Below are 15,724 nucleotides of genomic sequence, written 5' to 3' on the forward strand. Positions count from 1 at the left end.
AGAAAGAGAAAAACAAAAGGCTCAAGGCAAAGGTATAAGTGGTAGGAGCCATTTTGTTTCGGTGATCAAGACACTTAGCGAGTGTGATCACATTTAGGTTCGATAGCCATACTATTAAGAGGGTGAAACTCATATCGAAATACGGTTATCAAAGTGTCACTAGATGCTCTAACTCATTGCATATGCATTTAGGATCTAGTGGAGTGCTAACACCCTTGAAAACATTTGTGAAAATATGCTAACACATATGTGCACAAGGTGATACACTTGGTGGTTGGCACATTTGAGCAAGGGTAAGGAACTTCACCGGCGGAGTGTCCACCCGTAGAGTGCGGACAGTCCGACGGTGCCACCGGTGCACTATACAAAAAAGACAGGGTTTCATAAAGCATAACAGACGTGTCTAGTAGCTTAACCCAGGTGAACGGAGGTCACTGTAAGTGACCGGACGCTGGTCTCGATAGGACCAGCGTGTCCGGTCAGTGAAGACGCTGGCATCGGTCTTCGATCAGACGTTGAGTGGGTGCGTCCGGTTCCGCTGATGTGGCAGCGCACAGAGGAGATGTTGAGTGATCGGACGCTGGGTGAGTCTGGTTGGGCACATGATTTTTTGCCTCTGGAACCTTACTAGAAACAACCGGACACTGGTGTTGGTGCGTCCGGTCACTTTGAGCAGCGCGTCTGGTCACTACTTAAATATACTGATGACCATTGAGATCAGGTGATCAGCGTTTGAAGCCGATGACACGTGGCATGCATCGGGCGACCGGACACTGGGGTCCTATGTCTGGTTGATCTGACCGACGCATCTGGTCACCTCGAGCAGTGCCTAGTGAAGGAGTACAATGGCTTTATTTCATGGGGGCTTCTATTTAAACCCTATTGCTAGCTCAAGCTCACTCTCTTGGCCATTTGTATTGACATAGCAACCTTATGAGCTTAGCCAAAGCCCTCCCACTCATTTCCATCATAGATTCAACATCTTTGTGAGATTGGGAGAGAATCCAAGTGCATTGCTTGAGTGTTTGCATCTAGAAGCCCTTGGTTTTCTTGTTTCGCTGTGGGATTTACTTGTTACTCTTGGTGGTTGCCACCACCTAGACGGCTTGGAGCAGTGAGGATCATCGAACGGAGGTTGGTGATTGTCTCCGGCTTCGATCGTGGTGATTGTGAGGGGTTCTTGACCTTTTCCCGGCAGAGAGCCAAAAGATACTCTAGTGAATTGCTCATGGCGTGTGTGATCCTCATCTTGTGTTGGTTGTGCGGCACCCTATTGAGGGTTTGGCATGTGATGCCAATTAGCATGTGAACCTCCAAGTGAGTGAATCGCCACAACGAGGACTAGCTTGCCGGTAAGCAAGTGAACCTCGGTAAAAAATCATTGTGTTGTCATTTGATTCTGAGGTGATTGGTCTTCATTGGTATTCATTCTTGTGATTGATTGGCTCCTTCCTCGACATGGCGGTATAACCATCTTGCTCACTCTCTTTACATTACCGCAAACTAGCTGTCAAGCTCTTTAGTGTAGCTAGTTGTGAGAGCTTGTTAGTTTGGTTAGTGTGGCTCTTTAATTAGCATTTGAGAGCACACTAACTTAGTGTAGTGACATAGCTATTGTGTGGATAGAAACTATATAAACTAGAATTATGGTAGGTGGCTTGCAATTTTAGTAGGCTAGTGCAACACTTGCTTCATCTCATAATTGTCTAACTGGTTTGTTAAGTATTGTTGTAGAAATTTTTAATAGACTATTCACTCCTCTAGCCATTAGGACCTTTCACCAGCGTGGGCGTGGTTGCCACGCGCATCACGATGACCCAACATGGCCCAAGACCGGGAGGCCCACGCACGACGACGATTTTGTAGAAAAGCCCCTATGCTTTTAGATAATAACATGACTACTATATGTACTATTCCTATCATCAGTAATGTTGCAACTATACCCTCTAATATTTTCACCTTTACCACGGGGAGGTCCCTGGGGATCCCCTCGCGCGCCGGCGCACCGGCCGACGGCATAAGGCGGTTACGCCAGGCAACCTAGGCATGATACAACGGAAATAAGGGGCCGACCACCATCTACAGTACACACATGCAAGGATGGGTGATGGTTAGGGACTCGGAGGCACATTGTTGTGGGCTGCAGCGGCGAGTGGCTATCCACGGCAGCGACGTGACTATTTCAGTGACCTAAGGTTCTATCAGGGTGGTAGGGATAGCGGGTAAGCACCAGTAGCTCACTAGAATTCATGTTGTGGTGATGGTTGAGGCAAAGGAGTGTCGAGGTGGCCTGGCCATGTGTGAGCCACGGGGGCGGTGGTGCTCTAGGATGGACACCCATGTGTCACCATGTATCCGGTAAGTGCCCTGGCCAAATGGTGCGAGCACCAAATAGAGGAGGTCAAGACGAGCTCATGGATACAAACAATTGAGCTAATTGGGACCTTACCCCAATTTCACTGGCACGGTGGTGCACCTAGCCGGCGGCAAGAAAAACTAGAAATTTGTCGCTAGTAGTGCTCGATTGCACCAAGGTGAGGGTCGGGCTACTAGCTGGCTTTCCTGTCTAACTATGGGAACACCGAATTGAAGTGTGGTGACCCAAACCACACGTATTTGTCATGCGAAGCGGGCGGTTCTATCGACAACAAGGGTAGGTAGGGGCGGTAGCTCTTTAAGGCTATGCCTGCTTCGGTCGAGGCTGTGTTAATAAAGCGAGGGAGGGCAGCGACACCGTGACACAGGCATTAGTGCGACGTGACTACAGAGGCAGGCAGCGGCTCAGCGAGTAGGCGATTCGAGCGGTGGAAGGATTGCCACGTCGGCAAGACCAAGGCCACCGTGACTTTGGCTTGGCCCCACGCATGGCCTAGCCGGTAGCACACATGCGGTGGAGATAGTGCCATCGGACAGGGCCAGGCAGTGGCATAGGATTGCAGAGAGCGTGGATGTGACGGCGACATGATGGCACTGGCAGTAGGGACAAGCCCACGCGTGTGATGGCGAGAAGGGCAGCAGTGGGGCAGTAGTGCACGGACAGCAGCAGGCGTCATAGCCGAAGGTGACCAAGCCATGGCCACGCCGTAGCCAGGCTGAGGGCGGCCACCATTAGCTTGCCCACGCACGCGTGGGGCTAGAGGCAGCCACGGCGTGCACCGAATGCAGTGACTACGCACTCCCAGCCAAACGGACAGACGTGTGCTAAGCATGAATTTTAAAGCGCGTCTAAAAACTAACCTAACATAGTTAAAGCTAATCTACCTCGACCATGCTAACGAGGGCACATCAGTTTACCATAAGGAGCAAAAACACGGCATTGACCTTTAGCTAGATTTTCCAGAATTAATTCACCAACATGGCATTGTCACACAGTTTTCAAACTTAAAATTTCTTCCAAATCTTGAGCTGAATTTGACTTCAAGTTCCATTTCCAAGCCATTAGAAATACTAGCTAGTCATATTATTTTTCTACAGCAAGAGTTGCATTGTCATCTATAAAGTTTGTACTTCAAACTTTATTTAAGTATCACACACATATTCTATAGTATTTTTGCTTAATAAAAATTGATTTTCAACCCTACTTGATATACATGCGCTATTAACTCAACATTCATTTAACATTTTTATTGGTTATTTTAGGCTACCAAAAATTTATCAACATCTTCTATCACATGCATTATTACATAAACATGATGCTCATGACATGATTTAGTAGTTGGCTAGGGCGTAACACCGAGGGTGTTACACTGCCGGGTTAGAACAACAGTACTGTCTCACCTGCAGACAACTTCGAAGCACAATTCAAAAACTATGTATAGAAACTTAGATCAAAAAAATTATTGAGCTTCCTACAGGTATGAAGATCATAGATTGATAGCTAGAAGTGGTAGTAATGTCTCACACAAGTAGATCAGCAACAAACCCTAGAAATCACCTCAACATAATATGAAATGCAAGTGAAGTAAATCAAGCACATGATGACACGATGATTTATCCCGTGGTTCATCTTGTCACTAAGGCTTGCCTAAGTCCATGTTGTTGAGGTTAGCCACCAAGGCTTAAGGCTTTGCAACCTTTCTTGTTCTCAAGTCAAGAGACTTAACTCTTGAGATGAGGGGTGAGTTTACTAGCTTCGAGAGATGATTACAGACCTCTCGGGGCTGCCACACAAGTTGGCATGCCCCACTAGCGACGCTCTAGCCGGCTAGGAGCCAAGCTCCAAGAGTAACAAACACAACCACCGGCCAAAACGTTAACCAAGTGCTCTTTAGAGTTGGGGAATCAGTGGATCTGCTCTCTAATAGAGTTTGAGACCTTTTTCTCTCAAGGATTGATGGCGAAATCAAAGGGAAAAGTTTAGGAGCTCAAGGTCACCAATGGAGAAGAGAGAGAGTGAGCACAAGTCTATTCCTATCGGTCTGAATGAGCTAGGCGAGGAAGAAGACCGTTGTGAGGGAAGGGAAGAGGTATAAATACCTCCCCTAGTCTCAATGGTCAGATAAGTCATAGCAGTGCCGCGGCTTATCTACGGCATAGCCGTACCTCTGGTGCGGCACTGCCACACTGAACCAGACAGCAAAGGTGCTGGCTGTCTTGGCTGGGCTTTGAGGATGCTTTTAGTGTAAGATTGAGCACTTGGTTGCACATGTTGATTTAAGTATTGTGTCCTCCTTTATAGTACGGCTTTTCCTATACTTAAATTCAAAATATAAAAAGAGATAAATCTTCTTTTGAGCTTGATGCCGTCACCTTTTGTAATTGGGGGCTCCTCCGTTGTGTACGACATCCTCTCTTATGATTCTCCTGCTTGTCATCTCTATAAATCTCATTAGTTCTCTAATTGCGTGATCATTATCACCAAAACGGCAAAACCCATAGTTAGGGCTTGACTGCACTTACAGTTTCATGAATCGGCTGTCTATTCTTTTCTTTTCTTTTTTCTTTGTCAAAGCGGGTTGTATATCATTGTTTCTGTGACATCTAGGCCCCTATATAGGTGGTAAGTGTTTCAGGGATTAAAGACAACCGTATCATTTGTGATTAACAAGTTTGTTTCGAAGGTTTTCTACAAGTTAGGTCACCATGACCTTGGGTTTGTGGAAGTGATCAAAAGAAGTGACCGAGAAGATCTTTGTTTGTGTCATATGGAGATGAATGACACTTTAGAGTAGATAGGTTTTGCCACTTGGTAGTCAATTTTTACAATATTATAAGGGGGAGGGGGTAAGTGTTAATTGACTTAACCTAGTGGTGTGGACATGATTGGATGCACACTGATGAAATAATTGCACTAGGTAGCTTAGAGAAGACATTAGAGCCGTGGAAAGCTTGAGCTCCATTATTGTGCTCATTTGAAAAGATGATATGGAAGAGATCAAAGGGGCTTTTTTATGGTCTCTTCAACAATGAGGATGTAGGTATGTTTTGGTGGTGTCGCAGAATCTCAAGTTATATCTTGTGCCACTGATACAAAATGGAAATATAGCAACGCTCGATAATTTGAGAAAACTAACATAAAATCTGATTTGCCTTTTGAATTCACTTTGCTCTTTTTTTTACGCACACACTTTGCTCTTTAATAATCCACAAAGAGCATGGCCACCTCGGCTGGCAGACAAATGGGCTCCACACCTGATTCTTCATGATTGTTTAAAAGTGGTGTACTATATCCGGTAACAAATCATGATAGTTAGGACAAAATTTGGTTAAACTTTGGAACTTACAAAAATAGAAAACTTTTAAATTATTAGATTAAAGAACATACAGGTTATATGTGTAAAATTTATATTCAAAAAAATATTCGCAAACCTCATAAGCGTTAAGGGTCTTAAGAAATATTCTAGAATATATTAATGGTTAAACATCAACATTGAAGACCATGCAAAGTTAGACATGGCAACTACTTCATTTTTTGTTACAAATTATAAGATGTTTTGGCTTTTCTACGTGCATTAATTTAGCTATGTATCTAGACGTAGTGCGTATCTAGAAAAAACAAAATATATTATAATTTAGAACGGAGGAAGTATTTTTTTTACTGAAGGTGGTAATCTCTTGTTAGTAGGCCCAAACTAATTTGTGTTGTGAAATGGGCGCTACAAGTTTCAGTACCCACTTATAGTGTCGCAACTCACAAGTAGCTATAGTTTTGTGAAATTAGCTCATAAAAATCAACCCTATGCTTGTCTTCTAGTTCTATAGCTTATTTGATTGGAGTACCCAATTTGCATGGAAAAGGCGCCTGTAAAGTTGATGGGTTTTTTCTAGTCAGACAACCATAGAAAAATTATGTTTGTTGGTGCTTGTCGATGTTTCACCATCGATAGCCTGTCACGGGGGTACTCGGGGCAGCTTGTTCGGGCTTCAACGTATGCAGAACACGACGGTAAACGCGAGAGACAGTCGATTTATCCTGGTTCGGGTCTTCGACCGTGATCGAGTAATAGCCCTACGTCCAGTTCGACGTTAGCCTTTGCGTTGGATTGATGGTAAAGTGTTGTCTCTCTAGGAACCCCGCCCTCCTTTATATAGTCAGGAGGCCAGAGTCTTAGTCGGTTTACAATGAGAGTTCCTAGTAGGATTACAGAATAATACTACTACTAAGATTATATGAAAAGAATCCTAATTAGACTAGATCTTCTCCCTTCCTTGAGGGGTATCCCGTGGGTCCCGCATCGACAGTGCTCGGCTTGAGAATGCTCATGATAGAAAAATGCACAATTAACAATATTTAGTTTTTTTCATTTATTCAGATTATAGAAGATAAAAATGTTTATAACAATAAATGGCCGTATATTTTTTATTAAATGAGTTACAAAAAAATTAATGAGGAAAAAAATAAAAAACAATAAAAAAATTTCAAACTCGAGGCAGTAAAAGGCAACGTGTTTTGGACGGCTGGGCGCCTGGGCCTCGACAGGCTGCCCGGAACAGAACTAAAAGCAGCATTCAGGCCTGCTCCAGGCCCCGGCAAATTTGTACAGGACCGGACTGCGTTCACCACTGCCTTTCTCTTCTCCCTTGCACTAATTCACTCCGTTTGCGCGCGCGCTCTCTCTAGTGGCGACGACGGGGCGATCGACGCGCCTCCCTACGCCAGGTGCCAAGGTCTTCGTCGGGCCTTACGCCGGCGACGAGCACCCACCACACCAGGTATGCCCATCCCTTATTTTCCCTTCCTGCTGTGCGAAACCGAGCACACAAACCCTAACCTAAGCTATTTGGCTATTTGCATTCCTATCTGAGCTAATTACCAGCGTATGCTTCGATTGTTTTTATTTTTGCAAAAACTATCGGGATTACATGTGTACAATCACGCCCTTTACTGGGTCCGCCCCTTCATTTGGATCATTTAACCTCTGAAATTTCGTGGTCTGAGTTTGTTCCGCGTGCTGATTTCGCAGTTGCGGGATTTCTCACCGCTTGCTCGCCATGCTGCAATGGATGGGCGGTTCGAGGAGGAAGGTGTACGCCGTGAGTATCCACATTTCCACCTTAAATTTGTGTTATACTTCACGGTTCACGGCACTTAATCTGGGTAAACAGTACGATTTCGACTGTTTTGTGCTTCAATTTTGTAACTGGCGGTTGATGGTTGGCATTCAAACTCTAGAATGGTCATTATGTGTAGCTGTGTTTTTAACAATATGTAACATGCTGCTAACATTTGGTTATGTTTGGGTGGTTTTGCGTTCTACTTGTTTGGCCTGGCTCTGAAATGAGCAGTCCAGGAAGTCAACACAGAGCAGGTAATTTTGGTACTTTCACTGATTTCAGTTAGTAAAAGTTCATACTGTGGTGTTACTTATTTTTTTTACACCGATAGAACTGAGCATCGTCCTTGATCAAACAAATGTGTGGCAGACAGAGGCAGTACTTTGAACAAAAGCGACGGCAACAGCAGCGACCAGAGCTGCAGTACCAGGATGGCGTGGCAGGGGGTCAAGCTTCACATGATCAACAGTATCGATCACTTGATGTTCTAAACATCAATGATCTGGCAACTCCAGATAATCATCATAATGGATCCACAAGTAAGTTTCCTATATCCTTTTGAACTTTTAGGTCTCAGTGGAGCACTTTATTTTCTGTGGTTCATCACTTTACCCTTCTAGCATAATATCTGTAATGTCTGGCTAAGTAGACCAAGTAACATCACTCATTCACTCTTGACAGATTTTTTTGTATAATTGTTTTCTTACCATATCAGATATAGAAGGAGCTATTCCACAAGTGGATTGCACTCTTTCAGATGCTTCTCCTAAAGAGCCGATGAAGATCACTTCTTTATGCAATATCAACATGACGGAAGCAGGTGAGGGTGCTATTTCTGTACAAACAGTCAAGTAAACTAATTAAGAATATACTACTTTCTTGTGCATACGGTATTTCAAATTTTCGACGTAGGCACTTTGGCAACAACATATGTGTCCATAAAATTAACAGACTAGTTACTCCCTCGGTCCCTCCAGTCTCTTCTACATGTTGAATAGGAATCTGTTGTGGTTTTCAGAAAGTAATTTTGATCAACAATTTTTCCTATCTCTGTATTTAACATGGTAGAAAAAGGTACTAAAAAATGTTGGATGAACTTTTTCTTCCCCAAAATAATTCATAGCCTAAATTTTAAAAGGTTGGCTGGACAGTTTATAGGATGGCATCTAATTTGTACTGGAGGTAGTTGTAGATATATTTCTTCCTCTGTTGAATCTTTGGCTGCTAAAAGAAGAATGAGCTTTTATGATAAGATTAGTTTGTGAAGTGTGTAACGAGCCCTTTGGTTACATTAAAGTTTATCATAAATTATTAATTCTCTTCTATTCTGCAGGCTCTCAGCCAAGGTCAGTATCTCCACACAGTATGGTAAGAATGTGCCTGCATTTGGCCTGTTTTATGAAATGTCAGTATTGTGGATTGGCAGATTGTCTTCACCCTTCGGTCATCAAGATGTTGCAGCAGCTGTTAATTATCATGAAGATCCTCTTGGTTGTAAAATGTCCCCATCCATAAACTATAGCACCAGGCAGAAAAATCAAAATCTGGAACTCCAAAGTGGTGATGTTTCCTTCACTATTACAAATCATCTGTATTGTTCCTACTGATTTAATTACCGCTTAAGTCTGTCCAACTATTTGAAAAAAAAATCTTTAAATAGTAGTCCATCCAATCACAAATGTATTACATTTAGGACATTTGCATGGTCTACGAGACAACACTTTGACTAGGAATTTCTATAAGAATATGAATCTTAAAAAAAATGATGATTATATATTATAAAATCAGTTTTCATGATGAATCTATTGTGCGTCATGAATCTGCGTAAGTCTTTATGTATTCGTGGTCAAAGTTATAAAAGTTTGTCCGGTAGAAATCCTAGTCTTGCTAGCAGTTATTGCTTGGAACTAGTGGAGAAAGGAGCAGTTGATGTTTGTAGCTGTGGAATTGAATAGTTTATTTGTAAACATCATTTTTGCTTTGTATTGATTTGTAAGTTGCATTGCTGAGATTGATCAACTTGCTATATATCATTGAAACTCAGGTTTGACTTTGATTTGTACTTGCAGAAATTTCACTTATTGATTTGGTCAGTTACGAGGGATCAAAGAATACGTCGACCGCTCGACCTGTCCATGAGCCTCATGTTTCATTTTCTGTTAAAGGTGCATGTCTCAATGACATATTGTCTGGATTCAAGAACAATCGTTATTTGTTTAACTGCTTACTTCCTATCATTGTTAGTGGTTGTGAAATGAAAATGAACAGTTTGCTATGCTTACTGGAAGAAATATTGTGCAGGCTTGCAGATCACTTCACAGTTAAAGTTAAAATTCTGGTGGGCTTGTATATCTTTTAATATACTGATGTATTGTTACATGTATATTCTGCAAGGATTTGCACCTAAACTGCATCCTTATGTTGACATTTGTTTCATTCACCATAGTAGGATTTGATAGCAAATGTTTTTGGTTGTGAAGTTTGTATGAGTTCTGTGGTCCACCTGTTGTTATTATTGTCCCTGATCAACCTTAGTTCACTGCCTTTTTTCTCTTTTAACAACATATTGTAATGGTTCATTAGATATCCATCTACTTCTGTTTCAGGCCTTGGTCATATCAAGATGGAAACACCTCCACATTCACCGCGACCAGCCAAAAGGTTGAGTGATAAAACTTAAACTATTAAGTAGTACATGCCTAGTATGAATATCTCATCTATATAAAGTTAATCTGGTGGGATGAAGTTGAAATAATAAGCAGTGTTTAGTTTTACTGAAAATGGTTTCTGTTTGTGGATATTTCTCAATGGTTGGTTTGAGACTTCTCCAAAACAATGTAACCATAGGTGCAAACAGTGCCATAATCATGGGACAAGTCCTATTTTATTTGCCTCAAGGAACAAATTTCTTGCAATTAAAGATATTATCCTCAGAGGCTCTTTTGTGTCGCTGAAATCAAGCCCATCAGTATTCATATCTTACCCTTAAGGCAGAGAATAACAATCAACTGGTCCAGTTCAGATAGTTTTTTTTTTTTGGTCTAATTTGTCCACATTGGTTATAGCTAAGGCACACCACAATGTCTCAACATTCGAGAACAACAAACATTCTTATCATGTGATACAAGTCATGCTCATGGCTTTCACACAGGTGCAGTGCTATATCCAAATCTAAACTATATTGCATTTAATGTGGTTACACAGGGTTTTACCTTTACCTCCAAAGCCGACACGGTTCCTACATAAAGCAAAGCGGTCTATCCCATTTGATGTCACAAAGGCATTGGTGAGGTTTCAAATGCCTTACTCCTTGAAATCATATCTCTCTTTTTTTTGGGGAGGGGGAGGATAGGCAGGCAAGAATCTTAAGAGATGTTTGGGGCCTGTTTGGATCACCTTTGGATTGTAGTAATCAGATAACATAATCTCTAGGTGATCCAACCAACAGATTTTTGGAATCCTATAATCCATCTCAAACGTTCTGATAGGAGATTATAGGTGCTCAAAAGCCCAAATCTTAATCCAGGGATCCAAACAACCCAGATTATTACAATCTGTAATCTAGATTATTATAATCCCATTAGCAATCCAGATTATAATAACCCAAAGATGATCCAAGAAGGCCCTTAATGTCTGTGGAAAAATATGTAGTCTTGGTAATTAAGGTGGATCCAAGCTTCTTGGAGGAAAGTTCTCCTTATAGAGCTTATACGATTGTCATTTCTCATTAGACTATATGACAAATTCGGAACCAATTTCTTATGGAATCCAGATGTTAATTGAATTGGACATTTCAATGTAATAATGCAAATACTTTTCATGTACCACTTTTAACAGGATTCGATTACCAGTATCAAGATGCTGAAGGAGCGAAGACCGTCAGCCAAAATGGGCAGCATATTGGAGGAAACTGGCTATGAAAGGAGGGAACAGTTTAACTGTTATTTACCGGATTCATCTAAGAGCCTTAATGCTGACCTCTATGTTGAGGACAAGGACATGTTTTATGAACCTCAAGCTGAAAAAGATTGGCAATGTAAGTTCTGCCGTACCATCTTATTATGAAGTCTCATGAGTGACAACACAGGTTTTGTGGCCTAAGAAAATATTACTCTATATGTTCGTGATTCTACTTTTTTTGTTCTGAACAGCAAAGCATAGTAGATCAGATGGCAATCTTGCTGATGAGAATTATGATGGACTCTGGAGGATGGATCAATTTAGTTCAGAGGATCATCTTCCTACTCAAAGAGAGAAACATTTTGATTCAAGTGGCTATGGATTTAAAGATGGATACTCTCCAGAGCGAAGGTTACTCCTCCACATATACATAGACTTGACTAATAGGCCTCACATGTTCCATGGGATACAAATAATATAGTTTTTCTTGCAGAAACTCAACAAGATCTGGAACAGTATTTGAGAATACAGGTTAGAGTTTTGTCTATGTTCTTTGTTTCCCATATCTCACAGATCAGTGACATTCTTGTAATGAAAAAAAGTGGGCATTCCCTGTTATTTTTGCTCAACCTTATCAATTGATTTCTAGCTAGTGTGCATTTATTCTGTGATGCTGAAGTAATCAAGATTTCATCTCTCCTAGGTTCTCAATACTAGTAGAACATTACTTATCTCCGGTATGTTGCCAAACTTTTGAAAACTTGCCTTACCTTTTTTTAGTTCATCAGCAACAGGCCCACCTAGCATGGTTGAAGTAGCCTGTAAAACAGTGTCCCACAATCATGCAATTCTTCTTTTCTTGTGATATCTCTGAAATGCTTTTTCGGAAATATATTGGCAGCTGAATTAGTCATTGGATTTGTGCACCAGGTGCCACACTTGGGTTTGAAACTTGTGTCACCAGTTCTTAGCTCATCAGCCACTAGTCCATCACCTAGCATACTTGTAAAATGGTGTTCTTCATTCATGTCGTTCGGTTTTTGTTCTGATATCTATGAGATTCTTGGAATTAGTTGTGTATTCTCTTTGTATTTTTTTTAAGTTGTGGACTAAGTCAACCTAGCAGTATGGTTGCATTGCATACTTGTCTTACCGCTATTAACTTATGACTAGCCTTTTTCTGGTCTGAAATCTTTGTGTTTCAATTTTCATTGAAGGAATTCCATCCTCACACGATCTCTTTTCTGATCATTCATTGATGGATAATGAGGGCACTGACCTTTTCAAGTGGGAAAGGTAAGCATAATGAACTAATGAAGCCTCATGCATATTCTGTTAATACAATACTTCTGATCTTTCTGTCATTCTTGTCAGGCACCCACCAAGTAAGAAAATATCCAACTCAAATAGCACTTTTGGTCCTTCTGCTTGGTCTTTTGACATGGCCGATGATTCAGAGAAAAGACGGAGCCCAATAAGGTATTGGAGGATCTACTTGTAACTATGTCTGAATGAGTTCTAGGCTCCTGATTCCTTATTGTTCTTATGTCATGCAAAATTATTAGGAATTTGTTGCTGATCCTTTCCAAATTGTTCTTTGCAGTGAAGAATCATGCACATCTGCTGCAGGTCAGTCATTTTTACTATTGACTTCCTTTATCTCATCAAAGACTAGACTCTTATAGGGTGCATTTCCTAGCGGACCAGCGATTATATATGCAAAAGCTATATCTTGATCTTTCCCCCCTTTTTTGGGATCAAAGCAATGAAGGATAGGACATGCAAGAAACCATCACCATCAATGAAGAATGAGATGAACGAGAATGATGAGTTTCATATAAGATTGGATAAGCTGGATATTCCAAACATGGATGCACCTCTTCATGGGAGGTCACTATTTAACAGTCCAGAAAAGTTGGATAGGAAAGAAACAGCACCTCAGAAGAAACTTGAGACAAATTATTGGTCACAAGGTGTTACTGGGCAGCCAAGAACTCGAGAACCAAGCTGTCGCTTATCACTTAACGAGAAATTTTCTGATTGGGATTCTCCTACTTCCCATTTAAAGAGTACCACTGGACTGACTGATCAATCGAGTTGCACCATGATTCGTAAGGATAAATCTTCTTTCAATGCTGCTCCAGACTTGAACATGTATCAAACTGTGGAGTCAACTGAAAAGAGGCCTGCTTCAAAAGTTCATTCTATTTATCATGGACCTGAGAAGCCTATTTTTGAAGATGAAATTCACATGCAACAGCCTGTTTCAGATATGTTTCATGATAAAATTGAATTATCAAACCCGTTTCAGACCAAGAATCTCCACAGTGACATTGATATGAGCACTTTCTTTGGACAGAAGGTGGAGAAGAAGCAAGAAGATAAATTTCCAAGTGCAGACACCTTCCATGCAGTGAAAGCAGCGAATTCTGTAAGACAAACTGTCGATCGAGACAGTACATGCTCACAGCCTTCTGGCAGGGATTCATTCAGGCACGGGTTCAGTCCTGGTTTCAACTTCCAGGAGTCAGAACCAAACACGTTTTGGGCGGATAGCTATGTTTGCAATGGCACTTTTCAGGCTGGTCTTGAGTTCAGTGGTGTGCTTGCAAGAAAAGATAGTGATAAGAATGAAGTCAAGATTGAGGCGTCTGAGAAACCAGATACTAAGATATTGACAGAAACATGTCGGCTCTCTGCAGATCACAGGAATGAGATTAATGGGACTGAAACATGTTCTGATGGCTCAGAAGCGTTCAATTGTTCTGAAGCACAGAAGAAAACTTCAGCAGTACCAACACAAATTCCTGCAAACTTAAGCTGTCTTCAAGGAACCGCAGCAGAATTGTTCCAAGTTCGTAATCATGTCATACCTGTAAAGAGGGAAAAGATGTAAGTAGTGTGCTCCTCAATTGTCATTCTTCTAAAGTGTTGTTTGTTTCATATATTTACTGGAGTTTCTCTCATTGTCCATCACTAGAGATAATCCTGGTGTTAGCTTAGATGCTACGATGCATTCGAGAAACAAGATTCACGATGTTGGAGATCATTCTAAACTAAATGCTATGTTCCAGTCTCCTTTCATTGGAGGTTCGTCATTCATTCCCCAATTGCCTGTTCTCTTTCGTATGTCAACTCAAAAAGGAAAAAACAACAACCATGTGATTAATATGTTTGCTTCTATTTAGAGGAGATGGGAATTGAGAAGAAGATCATAGCGAGCGTGTCACCTGACAACAGTGATGTTCAGTATCAGTTTATGCTTGAACAACGTGTTCTCCGGCGGCTTTGTGTTCAGAAGATAGTGGTGCCTACACCGATGAAGGACAAGCTAGATAAGGTAATATAGTCTAGACCAGACAGGTCGTCATAATTCTGTATTGCTTTTTCCCCCTACTTTTTGAATATTCTGAACTACACCTGTCCTAAGGAAAAATGCTGTTTTATTGTGTCATTTTGAAAATGGTAGGAATTCCAAAAGATACTTTCATGCGTGCAACTTCATTTGGTGCATAATTGTTGTGGCAAACTTATCAAATGTTGCTGCCAGCCTTTTATTATGAATATTATATTCTGCTCGCACTCTTTCTCCACATTATTAAGTTCAAATATGCTTTTTATACAGGATGCAAACTTTAGGATAGTGGAGGATGGATCTCATGTCTTTCCAAAAAGCGTCTAACAGGTAAACAGCCGGAATGGACTTTCCATTTTCAGTCTTCTCGTGTTTTTAATGACTTGAGCATGAGTCATGAAATCAGAAATTAAAGTTTATACAACATTTATTCATGCAGATTCACATCAGGGCATCAGGGGAAGGAAATGACAATGTAGGAAAGGAACTCATTTCACGCCCGTGAAATGCAGGAGCAAGCACTTACATGCGTCTAAGGAGTTCTTCCGTGTCCGTACCCTCATTTAAGGGCACCTCGCTCTTTTGTAGTGTCTGTTTGAAAATTTTAATGTTTCCTTCGGCCATTATTTCTTTAGTGTTGGTTTTCACCATAATCTCGCGTCATTGTATGCCAGTGGAAATCCGGATTTGCGAATTATTGGTTGTTAGTGATTCTGGGAGGGTCATCTGATGTGATGCAATGCTAATATATTACACTCCTTTATATTGTAAGTAAAGTTCGTCAAAAGCTACAGAAATGTAGCAATCAGATTCACCGGACCTTTTCTATTCTGAACTCCAACTCTCACCATTGACAGGTCCCTTCTATGCCAACCCCCCTTTTTTTATAGGACTATGCCAACCCTTTTTGAAAGAGAAAAAAGGTAACCATTTTGTTTTATATATAACCATGTTGAAAATGACTGATAGGATGTT

At 41.2% G+C, this 15,724-nt stretch overlaps 1 protein-coding gene across 1 annotated transcript; it reads left to right on the forward strand.

Moving 5' to 3' along the window:
• The first annotated feature begins 7,028 nt into the window (after positions 1-7,028).
• Positions 7,029-15,521, forward strand: LOC136457669 (uncharacterized). The gene is made up of 21 exons (XM_066457690.1): positions 7,029-7,152; positions 7,404-7,473; positions 7,726-7,748; positions 7,864-8,033; positions 8,210-8,314; positions 8,828-8,840; positions 8,921-9,054; positions 9,564-9,659; positions 10,101-10,155; positions 10,699-10,780; positions 11,332-11,530; positions 11,646-11,805; positions 11,888-11,925; positions 12,612-12,690; positions 12,769-12,873; positions 12,998-13,023; positions 13,158-14,286; positions 14,375-14,484; positions 14,583-14,734; positions 15,020-15,079; positions 15,189-15,521. The coding sequence occupies exons 2-20, from the start codon at positions 7,432-7,434 to the stop codon at positions 15,074-15,076; spliced, it is 2,775 nt and encodes a 924-aa protein (XP_066313787.1). The 5' UTR covers positions 7,029-7,152; positions 7,404-7,431; the 3' UTR covers positions 15,077-15,079; positions 15,189-15,521.
• The last annotated feature ends 203 nt before the right edge of the window (positions 15,522-15,724 follow it).

This window comes from Miscanthus floridulus, chromosome 6, assembly GCF_019320115.1.
Source record: "Miscanthus floridulus cultivar M001 chromosome 6, ASM1932011v1, whole genome shotgun sequence".
NCBI lineage: Eukaryota > Viridiplantae > Streptophyta > Magnoliopsida > Poales > Poaceae > Miscanthus > Miscanthus floridulus.